This window comes from Vipera berus, assembly GCF_964194415.1.
Source record: "Vipera berus genome assembly, chromosome: 3".
Classification (NCBI taxonomy): domain Eukaryota; kingdom Metazoa; phylum Chordata; class Lepidosauria; order Squamata; family Viperidae; genus Vipera; species Vipera berus.
In genome coordinates this window covers 49,241,380-49,265,941 of record NC_138204.1, presented here as the reverse complement: position 1 = coordinate 49,265,941, position 24,562 = coordinate 49,241,380, and the positions used below count along the sequence as shown (strand labels likewise).

The 24,562-nt window shown below is 39.3% G+C and overlaps 2 protein-coding genes across 2 annotated transcripts in view; both read left to right on the top strand.

Annotated features, from left to right (window-relative positions):
• Positions 1-320: 320 nt before the first annotated feature.
• The window catches only part of ZNF76 (zinc finger protein 76), a 180,287-nt gene continuing 156,045 nt past the window's right edge, over positions 321-24,562 (top strand). The window contains exon 1 of the mRNA XM_081325433.1: positions 321-331. The gene's annotated coding sequence lies outside the window, so the exon portion shown is untranslated. The remainder of the gene's footprint in view (positions 332-24,562) is intronic.
• Positions 15,661-24,562, top strand: part of SCUBE3 (signal peptide, CUB domain and EGF like domain containing 3) — a gene marked incomplete at its 5' end in the record, with an annotated part of 128,951 nt that continues 120,049 nt past the window's right edge. Inside the window, one exon of the mRNA XM_081322543.1 lies at positions 15,661-15,733. Coding sequence (XP_081178669.1) covers positions 15,661-15,733 — 73 coding nt within the window. The remainder of the gene's footprint in view (positions 15,734-24,562) is intronic.

Genomic DNA, 24,562 nt, shown 5'->3' with positions numbered 1-24,562 from the left:
CTTGTTCCTCCATTAATGTTTGGCATTTATCACTCTCCTTTATGTTGTGGACTTGCCAGATCTCTTCCCTGCTTCCTTCTTTTTCCAATTTCCCATTTTTAAAACTTGAGCACAATATGATGAGTATCTGATTTACAATCTTATCTTTATGTTACATTTGTTAGCTAAGCCCTGTATCAGTAGTTAGCATACAGGTAGTCCTTGACCTATGACAGTGGTGGCGAACCTATGGCACGGGTGCCAGAGGCGGCACTCAGAGCCCTCCCTGTGGGCACCCGCACCATGCCTCAGAGGTGGCAAGTGTCCCTCTTCAACCAGCTGCCCTCCACAGGTGTCCCTCCCCACGAGCAACATTGAGGTGACCACACCCACCTTGGTCACACCCACCCAATCTTCCATGACCACCATAGCCACACCCACCTGGCATCCAGTGATAAATAAGTGGGTTTGGGGTTGCAGTTTGGGCACTCGGTCTCTAAAAGGTTCGCCATCACTGACCTATGATGACAACTGAGCCCCCAATTTCCGTTGCTAAGCAAGACAGTTGTTAAGTGAGTTTTGCCCCATTTCATGGCCTTTCTTGGCACAGTTAAGTGAATCACTTCAATTGTTAGTAACATGGTTGTTATGTAAATTTGGTTTCTCCATTAAGTTTGCTTGTCAGAAAATTGCAAAGGGTGATCACATGACCCCAGGACACTGCAACCATCATAATCTTACATGCCAGTTGCTAAGGGTCCAAATTTTGATCACGTGACCGTGGGGATGCTGCATTGTAAGTGTGAAAAATGGTTATAAGTCACTTTTTTCAGTGAAGTTTTATCTCAAAAGGTCACTAAATGAATGGTTGTAAGCCGAGGACTACCTGTGTATATGTCAAGGTAATAAATTAATAGCTAACCAGCTTATGTAATGTAAGATGTATGATGTAATGATGGGAATGACGCAGCAGGGTCTATGTCCCTTTAAGAGCCAGCTGCGTCTGTGTCTCTTTAAGAGCCTTTGTATAAAAGGAAGGCTCCTGCTGTGTTCTCTTCTTCCATTTCCTGTTGTAACTGTGGTGTGTTGGATCCTGCTGTATTAGCATGTGTATGTATATTGTTCCTGGTGTATGATATTGTAGATAGTATAAGATAAACTACCATTTAATATAGACCACTGTTTACTGTGTTTACTCCTGGGTTACCTTGCACAATAAGACTGTGCACACTCTGACAGTATAGCTTGATAAAACTTACCAGGAGGGCATCTGTATCTGAGCTGCAAAAATCCAGACAAACAACACTTGGTACAACATTTTGCTTCTGCTATTTAGTGGTTGTTGGTTTCATGAAGTCCAGATATGGTCTTCCTACCAATTGCGCCCCTCCCAACCTATTTTTTCCGGTCCCAACCACCACTCATTTACCCACCAGCCAAGCACAATATCTCAAAGCAACATACCACAGGGAGAGGGAAATGTCAAATGCATAAGGTCTTGTTAAATATAGCAGCAGTTCTTATAGCAAAGTAGTGACTTTCACTTTCCCATGTCTTTTGGCCCCACATAAAGCCCCCCAAACCCCTAAAAATAACATGAGGAAGTGGGGAAGGTAACAGAGGGCAGATTTATGTGGAGCTAGAATTATGCAAAGATCAGGCTGAAATGTGGAAAAGAATTGAGGCCAGGGTACATGAAACAGCTTTGATTTCTGTACCTTTTCCACTAGCAAGGACTATCGCCAAAGTTGTGTATGTTAGTGTCTGATAAAAAAAAAGAAGGTCAGCCTGGAAAGGGGGTCTATTGGCATACTGCTAATGTGGGTAATATAATTCAGCACTAAGGTGAAACAGAGCCAGTGGTGCATCAACAATTGCAATTTTATAGAAATAAAAATCATTCCAGACAATCAAAAGTGAATGACAGTTTTTGGCTGATGAGGGGTGAATGCTACTTTAAATCAGTAGCAGGAAAACGGCCTATATCTCTTGTTATAGCTCTGAATTATTTCATATGATTTTTAAGAAGCTGTGATTTTCATGCAGTATTGTTTCCCAAAGTGTTATAAATTATTTTTAAACAGACCATAGTTTAGCATAATCTTTGTCATTAAGCCTTCTTAGATTTGCTGAGAACTAGGTTGGCACTTGAGTCTCTATTCCACTACGTCTATTATTTGGTAATGAAAATGTTTTAAGGCTAAGGAAGTTGTCCGTGAAGCATATTTCTTGCTTTATGTACTACAAGTACTGCTTGCAAGGAGTTTGATCCCTAATTCAAGACTTGCATTTTCAATTAGCTTTTCCTAACTTGCCTTCTGAAAAATATTTTGGATATTTTCCATTAGTAATATAGTTGTGGAATAATGGAGAAGATTGCTATAAATATTAAAAACTTACCATATGTACACTTTATACACACATTTAATTTCTTGAAGTAATACAAGATGCATATAAGTGTGTAACCTTTACGCATCATTATTTCCTTTAAGAAAATTGCTCCGGAGAGCTGAAATCAGGAGCTGTGATAATTTAACAAAATTCTCCTGCTTTCTGTTCAGCTTAAGAACAATTAACATCATATAGGCGTGGATTCAGAATGTCTATCCTTTTCAGAATCAGTATGTATAAACCTGCTGAGGAAGGCAATTATTTATACTTATGGAATCTATAGCACTGATGATGTTACCTAGCTTGGGTAATGAAAGGTCTGTAAGAAAACAACCAAGGACTCCTCATTAAGGAAACAGGTATTCTGAGTTTGGGAATATGGTAGATCACTAATATATGAATAATAAATAATAAACCTTTATTGTCAAAGTACAACATGTGTACATTGAGATTAGCTGAGCCTCCCCCCCCCCGTGCTCTCTCCCCCCAAAACACACAGTGACAACAAACCCTCCATCCTACCACACCATGTGAACCAACTACACCACACACCGGCCTCCCAAGTCAATTCTGCATAAGTTCACAGAGATTATGTCCCATTTAAAAGCCTAACAGCCCACGGATAAAAGCTATTTTTCAGCCTGTTGGTACGGCTGGCTATATAAATGTATAGTATGTAGCTGTTTAGCACTGGGGCATTTTTTAAAAAAAATTCTGGATATGTAAAGTTGGTATAAGTATTTTACACTTGTTGTTTGTGTTATAGAATGGCTGAGCAGTAGGATTGGAGTCTCAAATTTTTGCCTTTTGTGTCAGCCCATTGTATCTTCACATCCTGGCCTCACTTCCTTCTTTGGAGTAACGACTAAGTACAGGAGTGCTACTGCCACCATTAACTGCCAATGGGCAGTCACCTAAAGTCTTCCTCCTACTATCAATGTGTGTTGGAGATAATTCTCCCATACCTTGTCCTGCCCCTCTGGTGACTGAAAAAATAAGAATTAAAAAAAAAATGATTCAATTTTCTGGCTACATGTTTTCAAGGTATGTGTTCAGAGGATTTCATCCCTTTCTCAGGAAACAGATCAATCTCACAAGAAATAAACAAAATCATATGTCATTACAAAAAAGAAGACATTAAATTAAAAGCTTTTAAAATGTAAATCTTAAAATGCATTCATTCAGTGCTGTAGAAAAGAAATTACAAAGTTGTTTTGATCAGGATCAGCAAGTTAATTGAATATCCATAAGAAAATGCAAAGAAATGCTCCAGACAGATCACAAGATGGCACTGGTCTCAAACAAATAACAATTTATATGACAGAATTTCAAAAGAGATCAGAATAACAGAATAACAAAATAATGCTGTAGGAAGTTCAACTGATTAAAGTTTGTAAGAAATGTATAAATACAAATAATAAGCTCATACTCAAACTGAAAAATGGGTAAAGGCTGAAATTACACTATTTGTTAGCATGAATGGAGAAGTAACAGTAATATATATACTTGATTCAGCACCACACAGAATAAAATATTAGCTCAAATTTAACAAATTAAATCCTGGCTAGATCATCTATGAAAATAGAAAAACTGCCATTTTTTTTCCTTTAAAGAATAAAACCCAAAGAAAAAAACAAAAAAATCCCCCAAACTGACTCAGGATTTAAAGCTTTCTAACATCTTTTTTTGATATATCCTGCAGAGGAAGAAATGGTGGATATCTGTTTTTATATCTGTCATAAAGGACGTCTCTCCTTTGGAAATGAATTGAGGCACTTGGGCATCTGTGAATGTGAGCTATTGATTGTCAAGGAGGGCACATTCATAATATTGTGCAATTTATGTTTTTGACACATAGATCAACATAGTTAAATATCTTTTTTCTTAAAATAGCTTTCCAGATTTAGAATATTAAAAACACACTGTTTAGCTTTCTTCAGTTTGTAAAACATAGATGGAATTACATGCTTCCTTAAGTTACAGCAGCAACAATAGTGGTCAACATCAGCTACAGTAAAGTCATTTTTGTATCAAAGAATCATGTGTATTTTGATCCAAAAGTGTAAGGTAATGGTTTTTCAAAAAATGTTCTACTTTCTGACAAATTAGAGTGTTTATGTAGGTCTTCCCCATCCACCTGGCTCTCTCCTTCCCTGAAAGATGCTGATTGCACAGGAAGAATTAAGATTATTATTGCCATCCACTATTCAAGAGTTTTGGCTGGTCTGTAGCATGAGTTCACACTATTTTAAAGCACTAACCTCTTGTGTACTTGGTAACACATAGGAAAGAGGATTAAGAATAAGAACAGCAACCATTTTCAGAACACAAACAAATCTGCAGTGCCAATATGTTTTTTAACAGAAAATACCAACAGGCGTTCTGGTGGCTATAAAAAAACTCTCTAAAGAATAGAAACAGACCATGCATCCATGAAACCATATGGAGAAAGTTGCTGTAAGAGAGTGTCATAATTGAGGTTTTTAACTGAAGGTCAAATGAGGAAATGGCACAAGTTTCTTTGCATCATTGAAAACGATTTTGGATAAACCTTGTTTAGTCATGAACACATATTCTGACTCTCATTGTTTTATCTTAGTATCTGCTTCCGTTTTATAAAATAGATGACAGAAACTATGAAAGAGATGTTTGGTAAACTTCTTCTCATGTTAAAAAGTATAATCAAACTTGAGACATGTGAACATAAATCCACTTCTAACTATTTTTTAAAACTTACTGTTTTGAATTACTCACAATGTAAGTAAAAGACTGTTCATTGAAAGCATATACATTGAGATTTCTATTTGAAGCTGCTGAGTTTAAGGATGAGGACTTTTGGAGTTGGGTCTCATCAACGTGATGATGACCTCTAGACCAGAGGTCCCCAACCTTTTGGGCACCAAGGACCGGTTCCATGGAGAAAGGTTTTTCCACAGACCAGACAGTGCATGGTTTTGTGTGCTGACTGCATCCCACAGATGGGTCTTTGCTTGTTTGTGCGGACCAGTTGCTGGCATGCCACAGCATGGTACCAGTCCACGGACCAGGGGTTGGGGATCTCTGCTCTAGACTACATATTCATTTCAGTTGATGCAGTGGAAGCCTAGATTAGTGCTTAATATTGATAATGTCCTGTGTGATGAAGGCCAATAAAGTGACACTCAATCTTGATAAGAGTACTGTATATCTTTTATTCATCGCTTCTCAGCCTTTTGGCTAAGATAAAAAAAGCAGAGCTAGATGAATCAAAAGTTGGAATTAAGATTGCCGGGAGAAATATCAACAACCTAAGATATGCAGATGATACCACTTTAATGGCAGAAAGTGAAGAAGAACTAAAGAGCCTCTTGTTGCGGGTGAAGGAGAGTGCAAAACTTGGGTTGAAACTTAACATTAAGAAAACCAAGATCATGGCATCCGGCCCTCTCAATTCCAGGCAAATAGATGAAGACGAAATGGAGGTAGTGACAGATTTTATTTTCCTGGGCTCCAAGATCACTGCAGATGGGGACTGTAGCCGGGAAATTAAGACGCTTGCTCCTCGGGAGGAAAGCCATGGCAAATCTAGACAGCACACTAAAAAGCAGAGACATCACCCTGTCAACAAAAGTGCGTATAGTCAAGGCTATGGTCTTCCCAGTTGCAATGTATGGCAGTGAAAGTTGGACCATAAGAAAGGCCGAGCGCCAAAGAATTGAGGCCTTTGAGCTATGGTGCTGGAGAAGACTCCTGCGAGTCCCTTGGACTGCAAGGCGATCAAACCGGTCAGTCCTAGAGGAGATCAACCCTGACTGCTCTTTAGAAGGCCAGATCCTGAAGCTAAAACTCAAATACTTTGGCCACCTAATGAGAACGAAGAACTCACTGGAGAAGAGCCTAATGCTGGGAAAGGTTGAGGGCAAGAGAAGAAGGGGACGACAGAGAATGAGGTGGCTGGATGGACTCACTGAAGCAGTAGGCGTGAGCTTAAATGGACTTCAGAAGATGGTAGAGGACAGGAAGGGCTGGAGGAACGTTGTCCATGGGATCGCGATGGGTCGGACACGACTTCGCAGCTAACAACAACAATATCTTTTATCTGCCCAGAGTTTGCTTCTATATAGTTTGGAACCTTACTATATGAAAGACTATGGATGAGGATGAATGAGAGGTCTTTATTTTTTATTATGATGCATCATCTATAAAAGTTTTTTTGGCTGGAAAAACTTCCCTGTCACTTGGTATTCTGGATCTACTGTATATATCTACATCGTGAATAAGAAGGGGTGATGCTGTATCATAAAAAATATTCTGGCATGCATTCTTTTTGCAGCATATTTATAGAACAAAGAGCAATGTAGAAAAATCAAAATTGTTTCCTTTATAGACATGATATTTTCATATACTGTACTTCCACCAACAACTCTAACCTCAAAAGCATTTTAATAAATTGTACTGAGATTGTTATACTTGCGCATTAGTAGAAGCCCTATAGAGTAGGAAGACTACAGTGTATCATCTTGTGAATCTTGGAGAGACACTCAAGTTTGGCTGTGTTGAAGTTTCAAGAATTGCAGTGGTTTCCAGCTCATACAATAGTTGCTCAATTGTTGCTGGGATCCAAACATCTTTTTCACAGAAGCCCATCTGTTGTGAGAAACATCACTTAATTTTTCCCAGCATTTAAACCACACTGTGATGTTTCTGGGAAATTTTTGCTGGAAGAATTGGGTGGTCAGAGTTGTAGCTGCAAATACAGGAAAGTTTTCCAGGAGAAGGAGGGGGAACTATTCTAAGATAATGCATATTGAGGAAGTCAGACTGCAGAAATCCATGCCCCTGTATATTTTTCACAGCCGCCGTGAATTATTTCTTAGCTTACAATATTAGGATAGACATAATAGCTCCTGAACCAAAATAAAATAAATGTATGGGTTAAAATATCTTTTCAAATAATAAGGAAAGGTTGTTTGTAGTGCAATTCAGACAAATACCTCTCTAACAAAATAGTGTAGTATCTTCTCCATACAGTGTCAGGAAACCTTGACAGGAAATGAGGTAGACTTACTAGAATTTGTCAAGAGATAGGACAGAGGCACATTCTTGCATTAAAATGTTTTGAAGTGATTAATATCAGCCAACCCGAAATCAATGCTTATTTTTAAATTTAATAAATTTAAACCTAACAGCTGAAAGCCTTAATAGTTTATAATGAACACACAAAAAGGATAAAAGTAATAATACAATTTGAGTTAAAACATGTCCAAAAAAGTCAAACTAAATGCAAAATTAAACTTCAGTTAAAAAGCTTGGGAAAATAGTCTTTGCCTGGCATCAAAATGATGCTAATGTGGGTGTCAATCAAACCTCTCTGGAGAGGGCATTCAATAAAAGGGTGCCTCCACAGAAAAAGCTATAAAGAGCAATCTAACCCCCTTTGGAAGGGACACCTGGAGGAGGCCTCATTAGAAGATGTTAAGATCTGGATAGGAACATACAGGAGAAGGTGCTATTTTAGGTAACAATATTGTCTTTAAATAATTGTTAATTCTGGATTTAAGGGACTTGCACAGAATTTCCTCCCTTCTATTCCCATTCTTAGTTTCCCATGTGTACTGTTTTATACTCAAAATGTAAAATCTAGCTCTACCATATCTGATTCATTCTAGTGTCAGACACTGTTTTTTATCTGTTCTGACTTAATGCCCAGTCATCTCAAATCCCAAAATCTTGCTGCAAGAGGAATAAATTGATCATTTATTTATTGATATTAGCTATGTGCCACTCTTTATTAAAGGTAACTCAAAGGTAACAGGATGATTCCCAACCGTTTAGTATAATTCCAGTGACATTGTTAAAGGTAAAGCTAAAAAGGTACTATTACATAATAAGTGAAAGAACCTGGAAGAAATAAAACCTGGTGCCTATAAAATAATAAAGCAAGCTTCCATTAGGAATGGGATTCCTCAGCCAATGTACCAGAGCCAAAAGGCCTTAAGCAAGGATCTCTATCATAGTTATGCTGCATACCACCTCTGTTCTATACCCTGCAGCACAGTTAAATAATCCAGTGAGTTGGGACAAGTTACTGACAACTAATTTTAGAATGCTTGATAGGAATATTATTGGCATTCCATTTGGAAAGGTTCCATATTGTTACAAAAGAATAATGATGTCTACCCTTTAGGTTTGTTTGACTTGGATTCTCAAATGTTTATGTACTGGCCTCCAGTAATAATACGAGTCTCTACATATATTAATGTTAGTATTAGAACAATATGCAATTGTGGTGATCCAGTAAAGTCCATTTGTAGAAGTTTACATTACACAAATAAGTATCTCAGGACATAATCTCTCCCACTCTTCTTGAGATATTATTACTCTGTTTCTAAAAACTGTTTTGTTTTTCTCCTGCTATTTCTGTCTCCATCCTATTTTTTGTTTTTTCTACATCTCTCAAGTCTTAGAACACCCATTCTTCCTGCTATTGATTCTTCCAGCCTTGCTGATTCTGAAGAACTAAAGTCAGCCAGGAGTTTAACGCTACATCTTGAGTTAATTAGCACATGGTTTTCAACTTGCTAAGGTCAAGGTTCTAACTTCATGTGGATTACAGTGGCAACAAAATCTATATACGGTAATTGATCTGTAGTCTGGTTGCTTTGTCTTACAGGTTCCTGCAGCACATCCTTATGCTATCTGATTAAACAATTGATCCTATTTAATTCAGCAGCAGGACATGAGTTCTGATAATTGTGAAACACAACCCTCCAAAACTATTCATAAGCCTCTTTCAAATTTCCCAGAAATATGACTTTGTAGACTCCTGGTCTCAATTTTATATATCACACTGTGTGTTGATTTGTTTACAATTTCTACTAAAACTAAAACTAAAACTCCCCTTCATGGATTACTGCCTTGTTGTGGCGAAGGGGCTTGCGTAATTCAGTGAAGCTATGAGCTATGCCGTGCAGGGCCACCCAAGACGGACAGGTCATAGCAGAGAGTTCTGAAAAAACGTGATCCACTGGAGAAGGAAATGGCAACCCACTCCGGTATCTTTGCCATAAGAACCCCATGGACAGTACCAAAAGGCAAAAAGATATGATGCTGAAAGATGAGCCCCTCAGGTTGGAAGGCATCCAATATGCTACTGGGGAAGAGCAGAGGGCTAGCACTAGTAGCTGGTACTAGTAGCACCAGAAAGAATGAAGCGACTGGGCCAAAGCTGTGGATGTATCTGGTAGTGAAAGGAAAGTCAGATGCTGTAAAGATTTTTTCTCCATAGGAACCTGGAATGTAAGATCCATGAATCAAGGAAAGCTAGATGAATCAAAAGTTGGAATTAAGATTGCCGGGAGAAATATCAACAACCTAAGATATGCAGATGATACCACTCTAATGGCAGAAAGTGAAGAGGAACTAAAAAGCCTCTTGTTGTGGGTGAAGAAGGAAAGTGCAAAAGTTGGGTTGAAACTTAACATTAAGAAAACCAAGATTATGGCATCCGGCCCTCTCAATTCCTGGCAAATAGATGGGGAAGAAATGGAGGTAGTGACAGATTTTATTTTCCTGGGCTTCAAGTTCACCGCAGATGGGGACTGCAGCCAAGAAATTAAAAGACGCTTGCTCCTGGGGAGGAAAGCCATGGCAAATCTAGACAGCACACTAAAAAGCAGAGACATCGCCCTGCCAACAAAAGTGCGTATAGTCAAGGCTATGGTCTTCCCAGTTGCAATGTATGGCTGTGAAAGTTGGACCATAAGAAAGGCTGAGCGCCAAAGAATTGAACTATAGTGCTGGAGAAGACTCCTGTGAGTCCCTTGGACTACAAGGCGATCAAACTGGAAAGTCCTAGAGGAGATCAACCCTGACTGCTCTTTAGAAGGCCAGATCCTGAAGCTAAAACTCAAATACTTTGGCCACCTAATGAGAAGGAAGGACTCACTGGAGAAGAGCCTAATGCTGGGAAAGGTTGAGGGCAAGAGAAGAAGGGGACGACAGAGAATGAGGTGGCTGGATGGAGTCACTGAAGCAGTAGGTGTGAGCTTAAATGGACTCCAGAAGATGGTAGAGGACAGGAAGGGCTGGAGGAACGTTGTCCATAGGGTAGCGATGGGTTGGACACGACTTCGCAGCTAACAACAATATCTTTTATCTGCCCAGAGTTTGCTTATCTTGTTCTATATAGTTTGGAACCTTACTATATGAAAGACTATGGATGAGGATGAATGAGAGGTCTTTATTTTTTGTCCCAGTCCTAGGCCTTCAGGTGGATTTTATAAAACTTTTTCGCTTTAGGCCTGCGCTGCTGTGTGCAAAAAAAAAAAAAGGTTCAATCAATCAATCAATTTCAACTTCTCACGGGAAAAAAAAAGATCTCGCAAAGTTGGAATTGATTGATTGAACTTTTTAGTCCCACCCAGTCTGCCGTTACCACCGCAGCCATGGCCACCCAATGGGCCACACCCACCCAATGGGCCATGCCCACCCAGCACCTGACGATACATAAGTGGGTTTTGGGTTGCAGTTTGGGCACTCGGTCTCTAAAAGGTACGCCATGTAAGACTATGCATTAGCTTTTTGCAGAGAGAGGTTGTTTTGTGGACCAATCTCACACATGAGTCTTTTATCTGATATTATGTAGTTCAGATTTACCACCTGAATGAAAATTATAGTTTGCAGCCTGTTGAAGAGTTATGGAGACGTCATAGATCATGGGTGTCAAACTCGCCATGTCACGAGACATGTTGCGATGTATCGCAACTCTTTTTGCATCGCCGGCAATGAGGTGGGTGCGGCTTCAGTATGATGAAACCGGCCTGCGGGCTGGCAGTTTGACACCCCTGTCATAGATTTTCTTCCTCTTTTGTGTCATTAGGTTTACACATTCAACTCATATTGCACAAGTTTATTTATCCTTAAGTCATTTTTGGAATTATTTGTTGAATGAAAGGCAACACAAACTGTGAAATAATACTAGGAGAAAACAATCTCATCATGTACTATCTCTCCACTAGACATTGCAGTCTAAAAAGCAAGATGTGGAAAGGATCAGCCCACGATATTTCACTACCTGAAACAGTAAGTGATAATTTCCTTTCAATGAAGGAATGTAGACAATCCATGTTATTTTTGCATGCAGGAAAAAAAAATACATAAACCTTTTCTTGGGAATAAAAGTATCACAAGACCCAACAATAAATGAAAAAACAGGTTTATTCTGCCATTTATCTCCTTATAACCTCTATGGCACTTTGATTGAACTACTTTTCTATATCAGCCTGTGCCAGTCTGATATCCTCCAGAAATGAATGAATAGAGAATTGGAATCTCAAGACACCTGGTGATTCAGTCATATAATTGTACATGATAGCATAGATGCTATCATATTTAGGGGTAGGAAAGGTTAATTATGGCAATTAAGCCAAATGTGTCAGGTATATTATAGCATCAAATGCAAGTTCCAACTGATTCTACAGTTAAATAACCATTTCTACCTTATTCAATAAAATATTAATTTATTAAAGATTAAAAATTAAATGTTTGAATATTGTACAGGTCTTATGAACAGTTTATACAGTATATACTGACTTATAGCCTGAGTAATCACAGGTAAAACTATTTCCAAATCTAAACAGTACCTTTAGAAACTCTAGTAAGCACTTCCCACATTTAATGAGGGCTAGTATATTTGATAGCTCTAATTTAAAGTATGATTATAAGAATTGATCACAAGACAAGTAAATTCAAAGTTTTCACTTGAGTCACAAATTAGGTAAAGGTAAAGGTTCCCCTGCACATGCGTGCTAGTTGTTTCCAACTCTAGGGGCCGGTGCTCATCTCCGTTTCAAAGCCAAAGAGCCAGCGCTTGTCCGAGGACGTCTCCGTGGCCATGTGGCCGGCATGACTAGACACCAAAGGCGCATGGAACGTTGTTACCTTCCCACCGTAGTGGTCCCTATTTTTCTACTTGCATTTTTACGTGCTTTTGAACTGCTAGGTTGGCAGAAGCTGGGACGAGTAACAGGCACTCACTCACTCTGTTACGCGGCACTCGGGATTCGACCCACCAAACTGCCAACCTTCTGATCGACAAGCTCAGCATCCTAACCCATTGAGCCACCGAGTCACAAATTACCAGATTCAAATTAATCATATTTTGAGCAACTATGTGAAGACTTAGCTCTTTTGAGAAGTCTATGAGGCTGAGAAAAAGAGAAAGTATTGGAAATTCTTAAGTTACAACCATTTGTTTCATGATGGTTTGAAGTTGCAATAGTTCTGAAAAAGTGACTTACAACCTATCCTCAGAGTTATGACTGTCATACCATCCTCACAGTCATGTGTTCACAATTCAATCACATGGGAATTGGCTCATGTTTATAATGGTTGCAGGGTCCTGTGGTTACAATTTATGATCTTCCCAGCTTGGGGGGGGGCGCGGGACAATCAAAGACAAGAAGTGAGCAGAGAAAGTTGAAAATTGAGCTCTTGTGAAGTCTCGTTTAATGACTATGCAACTTCATAACAAATTTTCCAGACCCAGTTGTGGTTGTAAGTCAAGGTTTACCTGAACAATCAGCAGCAAGGTGGATGGATTCAATAATACTGGTGATGGATGAACCATTGGAAGATCCAAATAACCAGGTTGAGGAGAAATCATCCTGGAAAAAAATTATTTATGCAGTTGACACCTATTTCGTGCCACATCACTATCATCATCATCATCATCACCACCACCAGAATTGGATTGTAACAATCCAGAGGAACTGTAGATGGCAGCAAAGAGGCGTAGAAAACTCTTAGTTCATCTAAAAGTGTTCCAGATTTTGTAGTCTAGATTTATAGTCCTAATTTAAGGTCTGAAATCATGGTTAGCAAGCCATAATGCATAAGTTTATATATATGTGTGCGCATAAAGCACACTAAGACACAACTGGATTTTTTTAAAAGTATGTTACATCATATGTTATTGCTTGTTATAGATGTTACATGACACATAATCAGGGCATCATCTATACTCAAAACTTGTTTTTGTGCATTTCTACATATTCATTACAAGACTACATTTTGCCAGTTTATAATGATTTCCCCAGATTCTGCCCTTCCCCATTCAAACAAAGGGAGGTTCCGGGGCAATTTTAGTTGTCTCTACAGGTAGTCCTCAACTTAAGACCATAACTGAACCCAAAATTTCTGTTGCTAAGCAAGACCATTGTTAAGGACTTTTGCCCTATTTATGATCTTTCTTGCCACAGTTGTTAAGTTAGTAACAAGTTAAGTGAATCTGGCTTCCCCATTGACTTTGCTTGTTAGCAGGTCTCCAAAGGTGATCACATGTCCGTGGCCGACTGCAACCGTCATACATGAGTCAGTTGCCAAGCCTCTGAATTTTGATCACATGACCATGGAGATGCTGCAATGGTCCTAGGTGGGAAAAGTGGTCATAAGACACTTTTTTCCAGTGTCACTGTAACTTTGAACCGTCTCTAAACAAACTGTATAAAGAAAGTTTTTTTTCCCTTGGAGACGAAAAGTTCTCTTCAAACCCTTTCTCCTCCAGCTTACAAAATTATAAGCTTGCCTTGAAACGATCAATTTACCTGGGAGAAAAACTAAAACAAAATAGAATAATCACCCCTAAAAGTACCAACCCAACAAGCGAGACATGGGCCGGAGGAGACAAGCCTTCTGGTTTCCATTTCTGCTTGGCCAGTACAGAAAGCCTGTTGACTGAGAAAGAGGACTAACGATAACCAAGCGCTGCAGGCTGATATCTGCTGAACTGGAATTTCGCCGGATTTTTGTGGCATTATCCCCATTTTTATTAAAACTCCTCTCAGCAGCCCAGTCCGAACTATGCTGCCGGGCGTGGGGCGTCGTGGGCTTTCTGCTCATGCTCAGAGACACTCTCACCCATTCCCTAAGCCGAGCGCGTGGAAAGACTGGGCACGGGCCAGAATTTGACTTCCATTTTTTAAAAAAAAAATTCCCAGAGCGCGTTTGATTGATGAGATGATTTATTTGACAACCACAAGACCGCTCTTCATAAGACAAGACAAGCCAGGGAGTAGAAATCCGCCCCGGGGTCCGGAAGAAGGAAGATGATAGAAAAATCGTCAGTGGCTCGTTCGAGACGAGGTTGGTACGACGCTGTAAAAATCCTCGGTGATTTAGAGCAGCGTTTCCCAACCTTAGGAACTTGAAGATGCGTGGACTTCAACTCCCAGAATTCCCCAGCCAGCTATGCTGGCTGGGGAATTCTGGGAGTTGAAGTCCACGCATCTTCAAGTTCCTAAGGTTGGGAAACGCTGATTTAGAGAGGATTTTTTTTTCTCCTTCCCCTCGTTTCTTTCTTTCACCCATCCCCCCCGTCCGCCAGCAGTGGGAGAGAGAAATCCCTTTGATCTGCTGTTGCTTTGCTCCCGCCAGTGCGTCTCTTTGCCTTCAGACCAAGCACCAAAACGTGTTTTTTTTCCTAAAAAAAAAAAGTGTTACAGGTCACGGTATCTGCAAGCTGGTTTCTCTCGCTTCTCTCTCTCTCTCTCTCTCTCTCTCCCCCTTCCTTCTTAATACTCTTTCTGAACACAATCCCCTTTCTCATGCCCCTCCCCTTTCCTCCTCGCCCGGCAAAGGGGCTGTTGGGTCTGGAACTCGCTCGGGAGTTTGCATTGATCCATTGATTGCACATGGTCTCTGGCCTGACCTCCTTGCTCCCAGGGAAGCGGTCTCCATGGCTACTGGCCCTACTTCCCCCAGTGGCAGACTGTAAATTCCTGCAGGCAGAGCTGAAGAGAGCCCGGGCGGGTGGGAGGGAGTGAAGAAAGAGCAGGCGAAGGAAGCGAAGGCAAATAGAAAGAAAGAGAGAGAGAGAGAGAAAAGAAAAAAAAAGGGCGTTGCTCGGATGGACCTTTACAGGTCTTCAGCATTGGACCACGGCCCTTAAAAGAGAAAAAAAAGAGGGAAGGAAAAAAATAATAATCTGCCGCTCTTAAAGAGGCAACTTGAAAGGAGGGCGACCGGGTTCCGCTCAGCGATTCCGCGGGTTTTTCCCTCTCTCCTCCCTTCCTGGGTTAGTAGCATCAGAAAAAACACCAGACGAAACCCCCGATAGCAATTTGGCTATCCTTTCTCCCAGTAGCCGCTTTCATACGCCGTCAGAAAAAAAAAGTTCCTTTGTTTTGTTTTGTTTTGTTTTGTTTTGTTTTGTTTTGTCAAAATCTGCGTGCGCTCTGTGCGTGCCTTCAAAGCATCAAAGAAAAAAAAAACCTTCCCGGTTCTTGGCGCAGGCTTCTGCATCGATTGAGAATGGGGGTCTTGGAGATCCTTGGATTGTGCCTGGTTCTCTCCTTTGGCAACCCTGTGGCTAAAGCTAGTCAAGGTAAGGAGGATCCCCAACCCTGCCCCGACCTCCTTCGATCTAGACGGACGCGGGTATTTCTTCTCTCTGGGTATGCGCGAGCGCGCCACATTTAGGCACGGAACTTATTCCTCTTACTTCTTAAATGTTGGGTTTTGTCCGTGAGATTAGTAAACCAACCACTGGTGCCAGGCAAAAATGTAGCTTTTAACTGTGGGACGCAAACCTTTCAGTGCATTCTTTCAAAGACTGTTGTTGTTTTTTTTAAAGAAATCTATTCTCTGACTTGCTTTGAAGCGTAAGGAGGAAGAAGGAATGGTTAGGGGGTGGGTTATGAATTTTCCTCCCCAGCTACAAATCAGAGTGTTTGTTACTTGCAGCCTCTGCTCGGATTCCTACTTTTTTTTTTGCAAGGTTGATAGTACTTTTAGAAGCAATTGCTTTTAAGATTAAGATGGGGCATAAGACTTGAGGGAATGTTTTTGTGGGATAAGCGGTCACATATAATGCAACTTCAGATGTTAGATGCAAAGATTCTTGGCAAAAATACGTGCTTTAACTTAATTTATCTTGAAGCAGCTTGGCTGATTTTCATTTAAAATCAGGCATGCAAATCCAAACAATTTGTTTAGATTCTTCCCCTTCCTAAAACAGTAACATGTCATATTTTAATGATACAAAGTGGACAATGTATGATACAAATGTGTTAAGGAAAATGTTTTAGCTTTATAGTTTGTACTGTTTCTTTTATAAAGTGATGAGAGTTTTAAGATTATTTGCTACTGCTTTAGCAGTATCCTTTTTAACAATTTAGAATCTCTTTTTTTACAATAAAAAAAAGTGCAAACGGTGTTTTGGTTTTATTTCTATTTGTTTGCAAGCCCACTAAAAAGGAACTAGTTTCATGTATAGTTTTATGATTTTAGTTTAGAAAGAAATGCTGAGGTTTTGATTACAATTAGGTTCAGTGTGTACATTGCTTTCATATTCTTATCATAATATTTATTTATTAAAGCTCTTTGGTTTCAAATTCTATTAAGCTGTGGCCAGATATATGTAAAAACAGCATAGCAAAATTCCATCCTGTAGAAACTTGACTGATACTTTGGGGGAGGGGAAGGAACCAGGATGGAGTTGGGTAAGAGTCTTGCAGGTAAAAACATCTTCCTTTGTTACATCAGTTTTAAATAGAGGGCAAGAATGACATTTCTGTGAAATTTTGCAGATCCGTTTTACCGTAGCTGGAACACTGATTTTTTTTAAATAGTTCACTCTCATTTTAAAAACATCCCCAACAGTCTCTTTTAATGAAAAAGAGTTCATTATGCTTGGAAAAATCATTTATCATACATGACATGTAAATTAATGTTGTTATTTAGAATACTGATTGTTCATATTAACTTTTGGAGGAGAAAGATTGGGACAATTGAGACTGAAGATGGTGATAATTGAAAACCAAAAAGTTTAAACTTGAGTCCTCATTTCTTAGGTGGTGATGGATGTAATTTTATATCTTGACATCTTGGAAGTTTCACAAACAAGATTAATCTTGAAAAAGCATACACATTGATGAATGAAAAAGTTAAATGCATATTTAAAATCCAGCGTATATCATTATCTGAATAACCAAGTTCATCTAAGAAACAGTGCAATAAATGTTTAAAAGCTATAATTAGACTAGGGGTATTCTATCATTTGAAATTACCATTTTTCCTTACTATATACAGATGGTATTCTCCATAAATGTTGGGACCACATTTCCTCAAAGTTACAGCAAGTATGTCCAAATGGCAATATAATTTCGAGAAGCTGAGAAAGACTGGTTAAGTAAGGACTTGATAGTCTGCATCCATGCAAAATATGTTGCAGAATGCTAACCAATAATCTTTTAACAAGTGCAGGGGAAAAAAATCCTTTCTCAAATATGCCAAGGCAACAATGGAGGTAGTAAAAAATATATCAATATACTGAAAAACCATAGCTGACAGTTAATAAACCATGATAATGAAACGTGTGTTGTGACATCCCAACAAACTCCAGCCTTTCATACATATGTTCCAATAATCTGAGAGGTGCTTCTGAGCAGCAACTCCCAGTGTATGTAAAGCCAAAATCCATCTGGTACTGAGGTGTTCCCTTCCCTTTGCTGTATTCTGTTCTTCCATTTCAACAAAATCTCTTTTTTTTAAAATCCATGCTTATTATAGGAGTTCTAACAAATAAGTAGCAGAATATGAAATACAATGAGTCTTGCTTTTATGAAGAGTGAGTGGGTATCATTGATAGTACCCTATAACAGCAGGCGTGGTATTTTTCAACTACATCTACTATGTGTGATATTTAAGGACCAGCAGCTGAAAACTGTGGGGCCAAATCTGGTCTTGCATTGGGTGCTTATTTTTCACGCTGCCTGTTCAGAACCAGAGCAACTTTACAGGAGAAGCAATGTATATAACCATCTTGTCTAATTTAAAAGATTGTGATATAGAAATTGTTTACATCCTATTTTCATATTTTCTTTACAGGAAAATTGCCAAGTGATTAGGCATTTAAATTGCAACAGTGCTCAGTCTGTCATCTAAATAACATCAGAGATAAACCAATACGTTTTGAGCCTTAATAAATGTTACCTGCATTTATGTAGTTTTCTATTTAGATTATTAAACTACTCTTTGGTCCTATTCATACTTTTTTCTTCTTCTTTTCAATTGTGTCAGATTCTCAGAGACTGCTTGCAGTTTTCTATCTTTTTTTCAGAAGTGGTTTGCAATGTCTCCTCCTTAGGGTACAGAAAAAGTGACTTGTCCAAGATGACCCAGTTGGCTTTGTGCCTAAGACAGGACTAGAATTTATGATCATCCGATTTGTAGCCTCTTGCTTTAATCACTACATCAAACTGGCTTTCATTCATAACTCCATTATGGTTTATTTATTTGATGCTTAATATGTAAGACAGCAACAGATTTATCCTCCAGGCCTGTTTCAAGAGAAAGCAAGAAGAAAATGAATGAGTTGGCTTTAGGAAAGTGGTAGACATAATTAATAATACAAATCCATATAAAATCTGGTTTTCATAAATAGTCAACAGGAGATGCTAACAAAGTGGTAAACTGCCAGCACATTCTGTTTTCATACAAATAAACTGCTCTGAATGTGGATTCATTTGGACATTTACAAATACAGAAAATAAGAATGACAGACTAAGGTTAGCCCGGTCATAATCTTGAGTTATGTTTAATGCTCTGTCCCATACTTTATATGTGAACTTGGCCATTCAGTTAAGGTGCAGTTCTCAAATAAAACCTTACAGATTGTATGCATTGGAGTTTCTACAGAATAAATTGCATGAGGAACTTGGAACTGATCTTTTTTTAGCCAAAACCTCATCTGGAAAAGAGTGCAGCAATGCACACACACACACACACACACACACACACGGAGGGGGGGACTAAGATGTTTCGGCAAACTTAGAAAGAGGAAAACATATTGTTTCGAGAGTTTCTGCCACTGAAGACTCACAGAGGTTTTGCTTTTGAGGTTCCATCTCCTGCAATCTGAAAGTAAATTTTCTCTCGGGCAATATTATTTTTCTAACACACACTCTGTTTGTAAGATTTACTATTACCTATAAGCTTCCAATTTGGTCGCTATCCATTGTTTAGAAATAACTAATTCGGTTGACATTGAGAAAAAAAACATCAAGTGTTGATGCATATTAATTCATCCCTTTAACACTCAGTTAAATGCTTTTGGAAACAACTTAGAAAACTATATGTCTACTTACTTGGTTTTGCTCATAAAAGCAAGCTGGATCCCAAGAGAAAAACAAAACATGTTACTTCATTATTACTTACCGTAGTTTATTCTAAAGCAGTGGCTAGCCCTATTAAATCCCTAGCATGTCCTGTGTCCTGGATGTTACACTATAGCAGTTTAAAATGCATGGACTTCAATTCCTGGTACATGCAGTTTAAAGTTTCTGAGGAGGAGAAACACTGTACTATAGCAATAAAGGGGCAGGTGGGAGTGAATTGCTAATTATATAGAATTGTGGAAGGATTATACATATCTGTTTACTAGGTAATGTCTTTCTACAGTTGTGTTCCACTTGTGGTGACTTTATGCACACACCTGTGTAGAATTTTATGGCACTACTCTGGTAGCAGCTTACTATTTATTTATTTATTTATTTATTTAATTTAATTTGTATACCGCCCTTCTCCCGAAGGACTCAGGGCGGTGAACAGGGCCATAAATACCAAAATAACCAAAATACAAAATTAAAAACAAATTAAACCTTAGTGCCCAAATGTAAAAATAAATTATATTAAAACAATTAAAACCCAAACCCATCAGACCAGGCCGGCTTGTTCAAACAAATAGGTTTTTAGATCACGTCGGAAGGAGCGAAGGTTGGGAGCCATCCGGAGCTCAACCGGTAAACGGTTCCAAAGGTCAGGCACACCCACAGAGAACGCCCTCCCCCTGGGAGCCACCAGACGGCATTCTCCGACTGGTGGCACCCTAAGGAGGCCCTCTCTGTGGGAGCGCACTGGGCGGAGGGAGGTTGATGCCGGCCACATTTGACAAAGTAACTAAATTAGTGGATCAGTGAAGTGTTGTGGACGTAGTATATTTGGATTTCAGTAAGACATTTGACAAAGTATACCACAACCTACTTCTTGGTAAGATAGAAAAATATGGGATAGACAGCTTCACCAACAGATGGATTTGTGTGGCTGACAAACCACACTCAATGTGTAGTCCTTAATGGAACTACATCTACATGGAGAAATAAGTAGTGAGATACCCAGGGTTCTGTCTTAAGCCCAGATTCTTCAATATCTTCATAAATGATTTAGATGAAGGGGAACTCATCAAATTTGCAGACAACACCAAGTTGGCAGGAATAGCCAAAACCCTAGAACATAAGCTCAAGCTCCAGAAGGATCTTGACAGACTTGGACACTGATCCCTATCTAACAAAATGAAATTAAATGGTCAGAAAAGTAAAGTTTTACACTTAGATAAGAAAAACCAAATGTATAGGTAGAGAATAGACAGAACCTGGCTCAATAGCAGTAACTGTAAGAGAGATCTTAAGAGTCCTAGTGGACAATCACTTAAATATGAGCCAGCAGTTCCCTCAAAAAGCCAGTGCAATTCTAGGCTGCATCAACAGAGGGGTAGAATCAAGATCACACAAAGTGTTAAGTGCTGTTTTATAATGCCTTAGTCACTTACTTGGAATACTGCATCCAGTTTTGGTCACCACAATATAAAAAAGAATCTGTAAAGAATGCACAGAAGAGCAACAAAGATGATTAGGGGGCTGGAGGCTAAAACGTAAGAGAAATGTTTTCAGGAATTGAATATGTCTAGTCTAGTGCAAAGGACTAGAGGGTGACATGATAACAGTGTCCCAATATTTGAGGGGCTACCACAAAGAAGAGGGGTGTGTGTCCCAACCTATTTTCCAAAGCACCAGAAGGCAAGGCAAGAAGCAATGGATAGAAAGTAATCAAGGAGAGAAGCAACCTAGAATGAAGGGGAAATTTCCTGACAGCGAGAACAATTAAAACAGTGGAATGCCTTGCCTTCATAAACTGTGGATAACCTATCGCTGGAGGATTTTAAGAAGAGATTGGACAACCATTGGTCTGAAATGGTATAGGCTGAGTCTCCTTCTTGTGCAGGGGGTTGGACTAGAAGACCTCCAGGTTTCCTTCCAATTCTGTTATTCTGTTCTGTTCATTCTTCCAGGATTCATTTTTTTTAACTTCCCGCATAGAGTTCTGGGATTTTTCTGGTGATCTCTCAGTAAAATTTTGATCTTGCTCAATTGTTTGAGATGAGCTAAGGTTAACTAGAGGCTGTCTACCTACTGTAATACCTTGTTCATAATTTTCCTACTTTAGCCTAGGTCGTGTTTTGTATGTGTAAGAATACTCATCGATAAGTTTGAAAACAGTTTGATTCACTATTGTTCCTTTATTGTTTACATAAGCTGTCTTTTAGATTGCCCTGATAAAAAGATATTGTTATGTTTATACCTTTTGCTAAACTTAATGTGATTTGCTTATTTGATTCAGCTTAGTATGTTGGTGAATTAAATGGTGTGCTTTGTAATTCATAGTCTATATGGCTTAGCATAATTGTGAATCAAAAGCTGTGCCTTACTCAGTAAACTATTATTAAGCAAACCATGGCTTAGTAAAAGTCGGTCTACATGACTCACTAAATTGTCTGCAGTCATTAGGAGGAATTTCTGTGTTTCCATTTTATTTCCCTCCCAGTCTCCATGCCTTTTTATGGCCTTTCTAAGAGTAAATGTGTCCAACGTAGATCAGCGTCAATTTTTAGTTATACATATTGGAATTTAGTCCCAAATGTTTAATAATGCATTGGGACTAAATTCTATTTCGATTGGGTTTGTACTTTGAACTAACATTTAGGAACAAAATGTTCAATTGAGACTTCTTATCCCAGACTGGGTCACTCCAGTATATTGGTTTACAGCCCCCAGAATTTGTTGCTAACTGGTTTCATATTCTGGGACTAACCTCAAGGGCAATCCAGGTTGGAGAAGACTGATCCATCTTTTACATGGCAGTTAACATATATATCTTCCTGATGCAGACCTTTGTGCCAGATGTAGTGGCGCGAATGAGACCTTAGACATCTAATTAGCATTAAATACAGGTAGAGTGAATAATTTAAGCAACTGATAACTCATGGTTAAAATAATTACATTGGCTCTTCAAAATCATAACAATTTAATGCATTTTGTGTCAATGAATTTAGGGAAAAAATCAACCTCTCTTTATAAGCTGTATTGTCCCAGAGGCAAAGGTGTATACCATGATTATACAATCAATGTTGTAGAGGGTTGATGGGCTTGGCAGATAATAGGTTGGATTCTTTTAATAGGTTGGATTCTTTTAAAGTCTGAATCCAGCTGCAGGGCCTTAAAATGGGGTGGTGATGAGGCTATGGGGTGTGTACTCTTAAAGAATAATTCAGTTGATGAAAATACATAATGGTCTTATTCTTTTTCCCCACCTCCTATGAAAACTTCTCCCTCTTTCCTGGTTGTCTTCAGAACCATAGAAAGTGATGATCTCCTGCAGTCCTAAAATATTAAATATATAACTGAACCATCTCAATATAAACTGTTCAAAAAGAATTGTCTGAAGACTCTTAACATGCCATTACTTAAGTTTGATGAAGGTAGTGAGGTTGGGTATCAAAGTAAAAGTCTTTTTATAAAAAGCAATCAAAATTTAAATATTCACCTTGGACCATCCTTTCCTGAGAGGCATCACTGTCTGTTATATTGTTTTCAAAAAGGCACTTTAGAGGAAATCTGCATAAGAAAAATCTCCCGAGTAATCTTTGGTGCTTATAATTATTTTATTTTATTTATTTTATTTTAATTCCATTTATATCCCGCCCTTCTCCGAAGACTCAGGGCGGCTTACAAGCTTAGACGATAAACTGTAAGCTTCATCTGTTCTTGTGTGACCTTTGACATAGTAGCAAATCTGAGGAAACTTATGCATCTCTGTGCTTTGTTCAGTGGATGTCAATACTTCAGGGATGGCTTAACTACTCAGAAACAATGCTTGAAACAAGGATTTCCGTCTTATAAGAAAAAAGAAAACTAGCCTATTTGTTTTTGGGTGTCACTGGTTTGCTTCCAGGTCCAATTCAAGTATTGGTTATCACCTTACTGATGACCCTTTCAGTCAAGGATTTCCAGCAGTCAGGGTCCAGGAGAAGGGCCTTTTCTTCTGTGGCTCTTACCCTCTGAAACTTCATGCCCCTTGAGGTGAGATCCACCCTCGTCCTTCCAAAACAGCTTCAAAACCTTTTTCTGCTGATTGGCCTAGGTCCCCAATGGGGGACTTCCATACTGGAGGTGGTTAGTTGACTAGGAAGAAGATCCCACTCTCAGCCTTTTGTATTCTGGTTTCCAACATATCTAATCTCTGTTAATTTAAATATTTCATGTTTTAATGTTTTGTACTTTTATTTTGATGATGTTGTAAGCTGCCCAGAGTTACTTGACAGTGAAATGGGCGAATACAAATTAAAACATTCTGGCCCTCCTGAACCTTCCAGAAGCTTTTGATAGCATCAACCTGATATTCTTCTGTACTGGCTTCAGGGTTGGGAGTGGAAAACCCTGAGGTTCTCCTCATTCCTCCATAGCCCATTCCTATCGGTGTTGGTAGGAGAGGCTGAGCTCTAGGCTCCTGCAATGTCAACTGTCTCAGGACTCAACCCTTTCACCTGAAACTGCTGGGGGAGGTCAGCATGGGGTCTGGTATCATCAGTATCTAATGATATCCAATTAAATATCTCCAACCCCCATCAGACAAGTGATGCTCTGACAGCGCTGGCCAAAGGCCTGGAAGCTGTAGGGGTTTGGATGGGAAGGAATTGGCTTCAACTCAACCCTGGAAAGATGGAATGCCTCTAGGTTTTTGGCACCCCCAGGCCCAGATGATTCTTCATTTTTGACTCTGGATGGGGTAGCAACTCTGGACTGAGTTGGTGCACAGTTTGGGGGTCCTCCTTGACTTGCTCAAGGAGTATGTGGCAACTGTGGCTGGGGGAGGGGATTTTGCACAAATTCATCTGGTATGCCATTTGTGCCTTTCTTGGACAGGGAAGTCCTGATCACGGTCACTCATGCCTTGGTCACCTCGCGTATGGATTACTTTAATATGCTTTACATGGGGCTGCCCTTGAAGACCACTCAGAAGCTACAACTGGTCTAGAATGCAGTGGCGTGCCAAGTTATGGATGTCCTTAGATTTACCTATGTGACACTTCTGTTGTGCG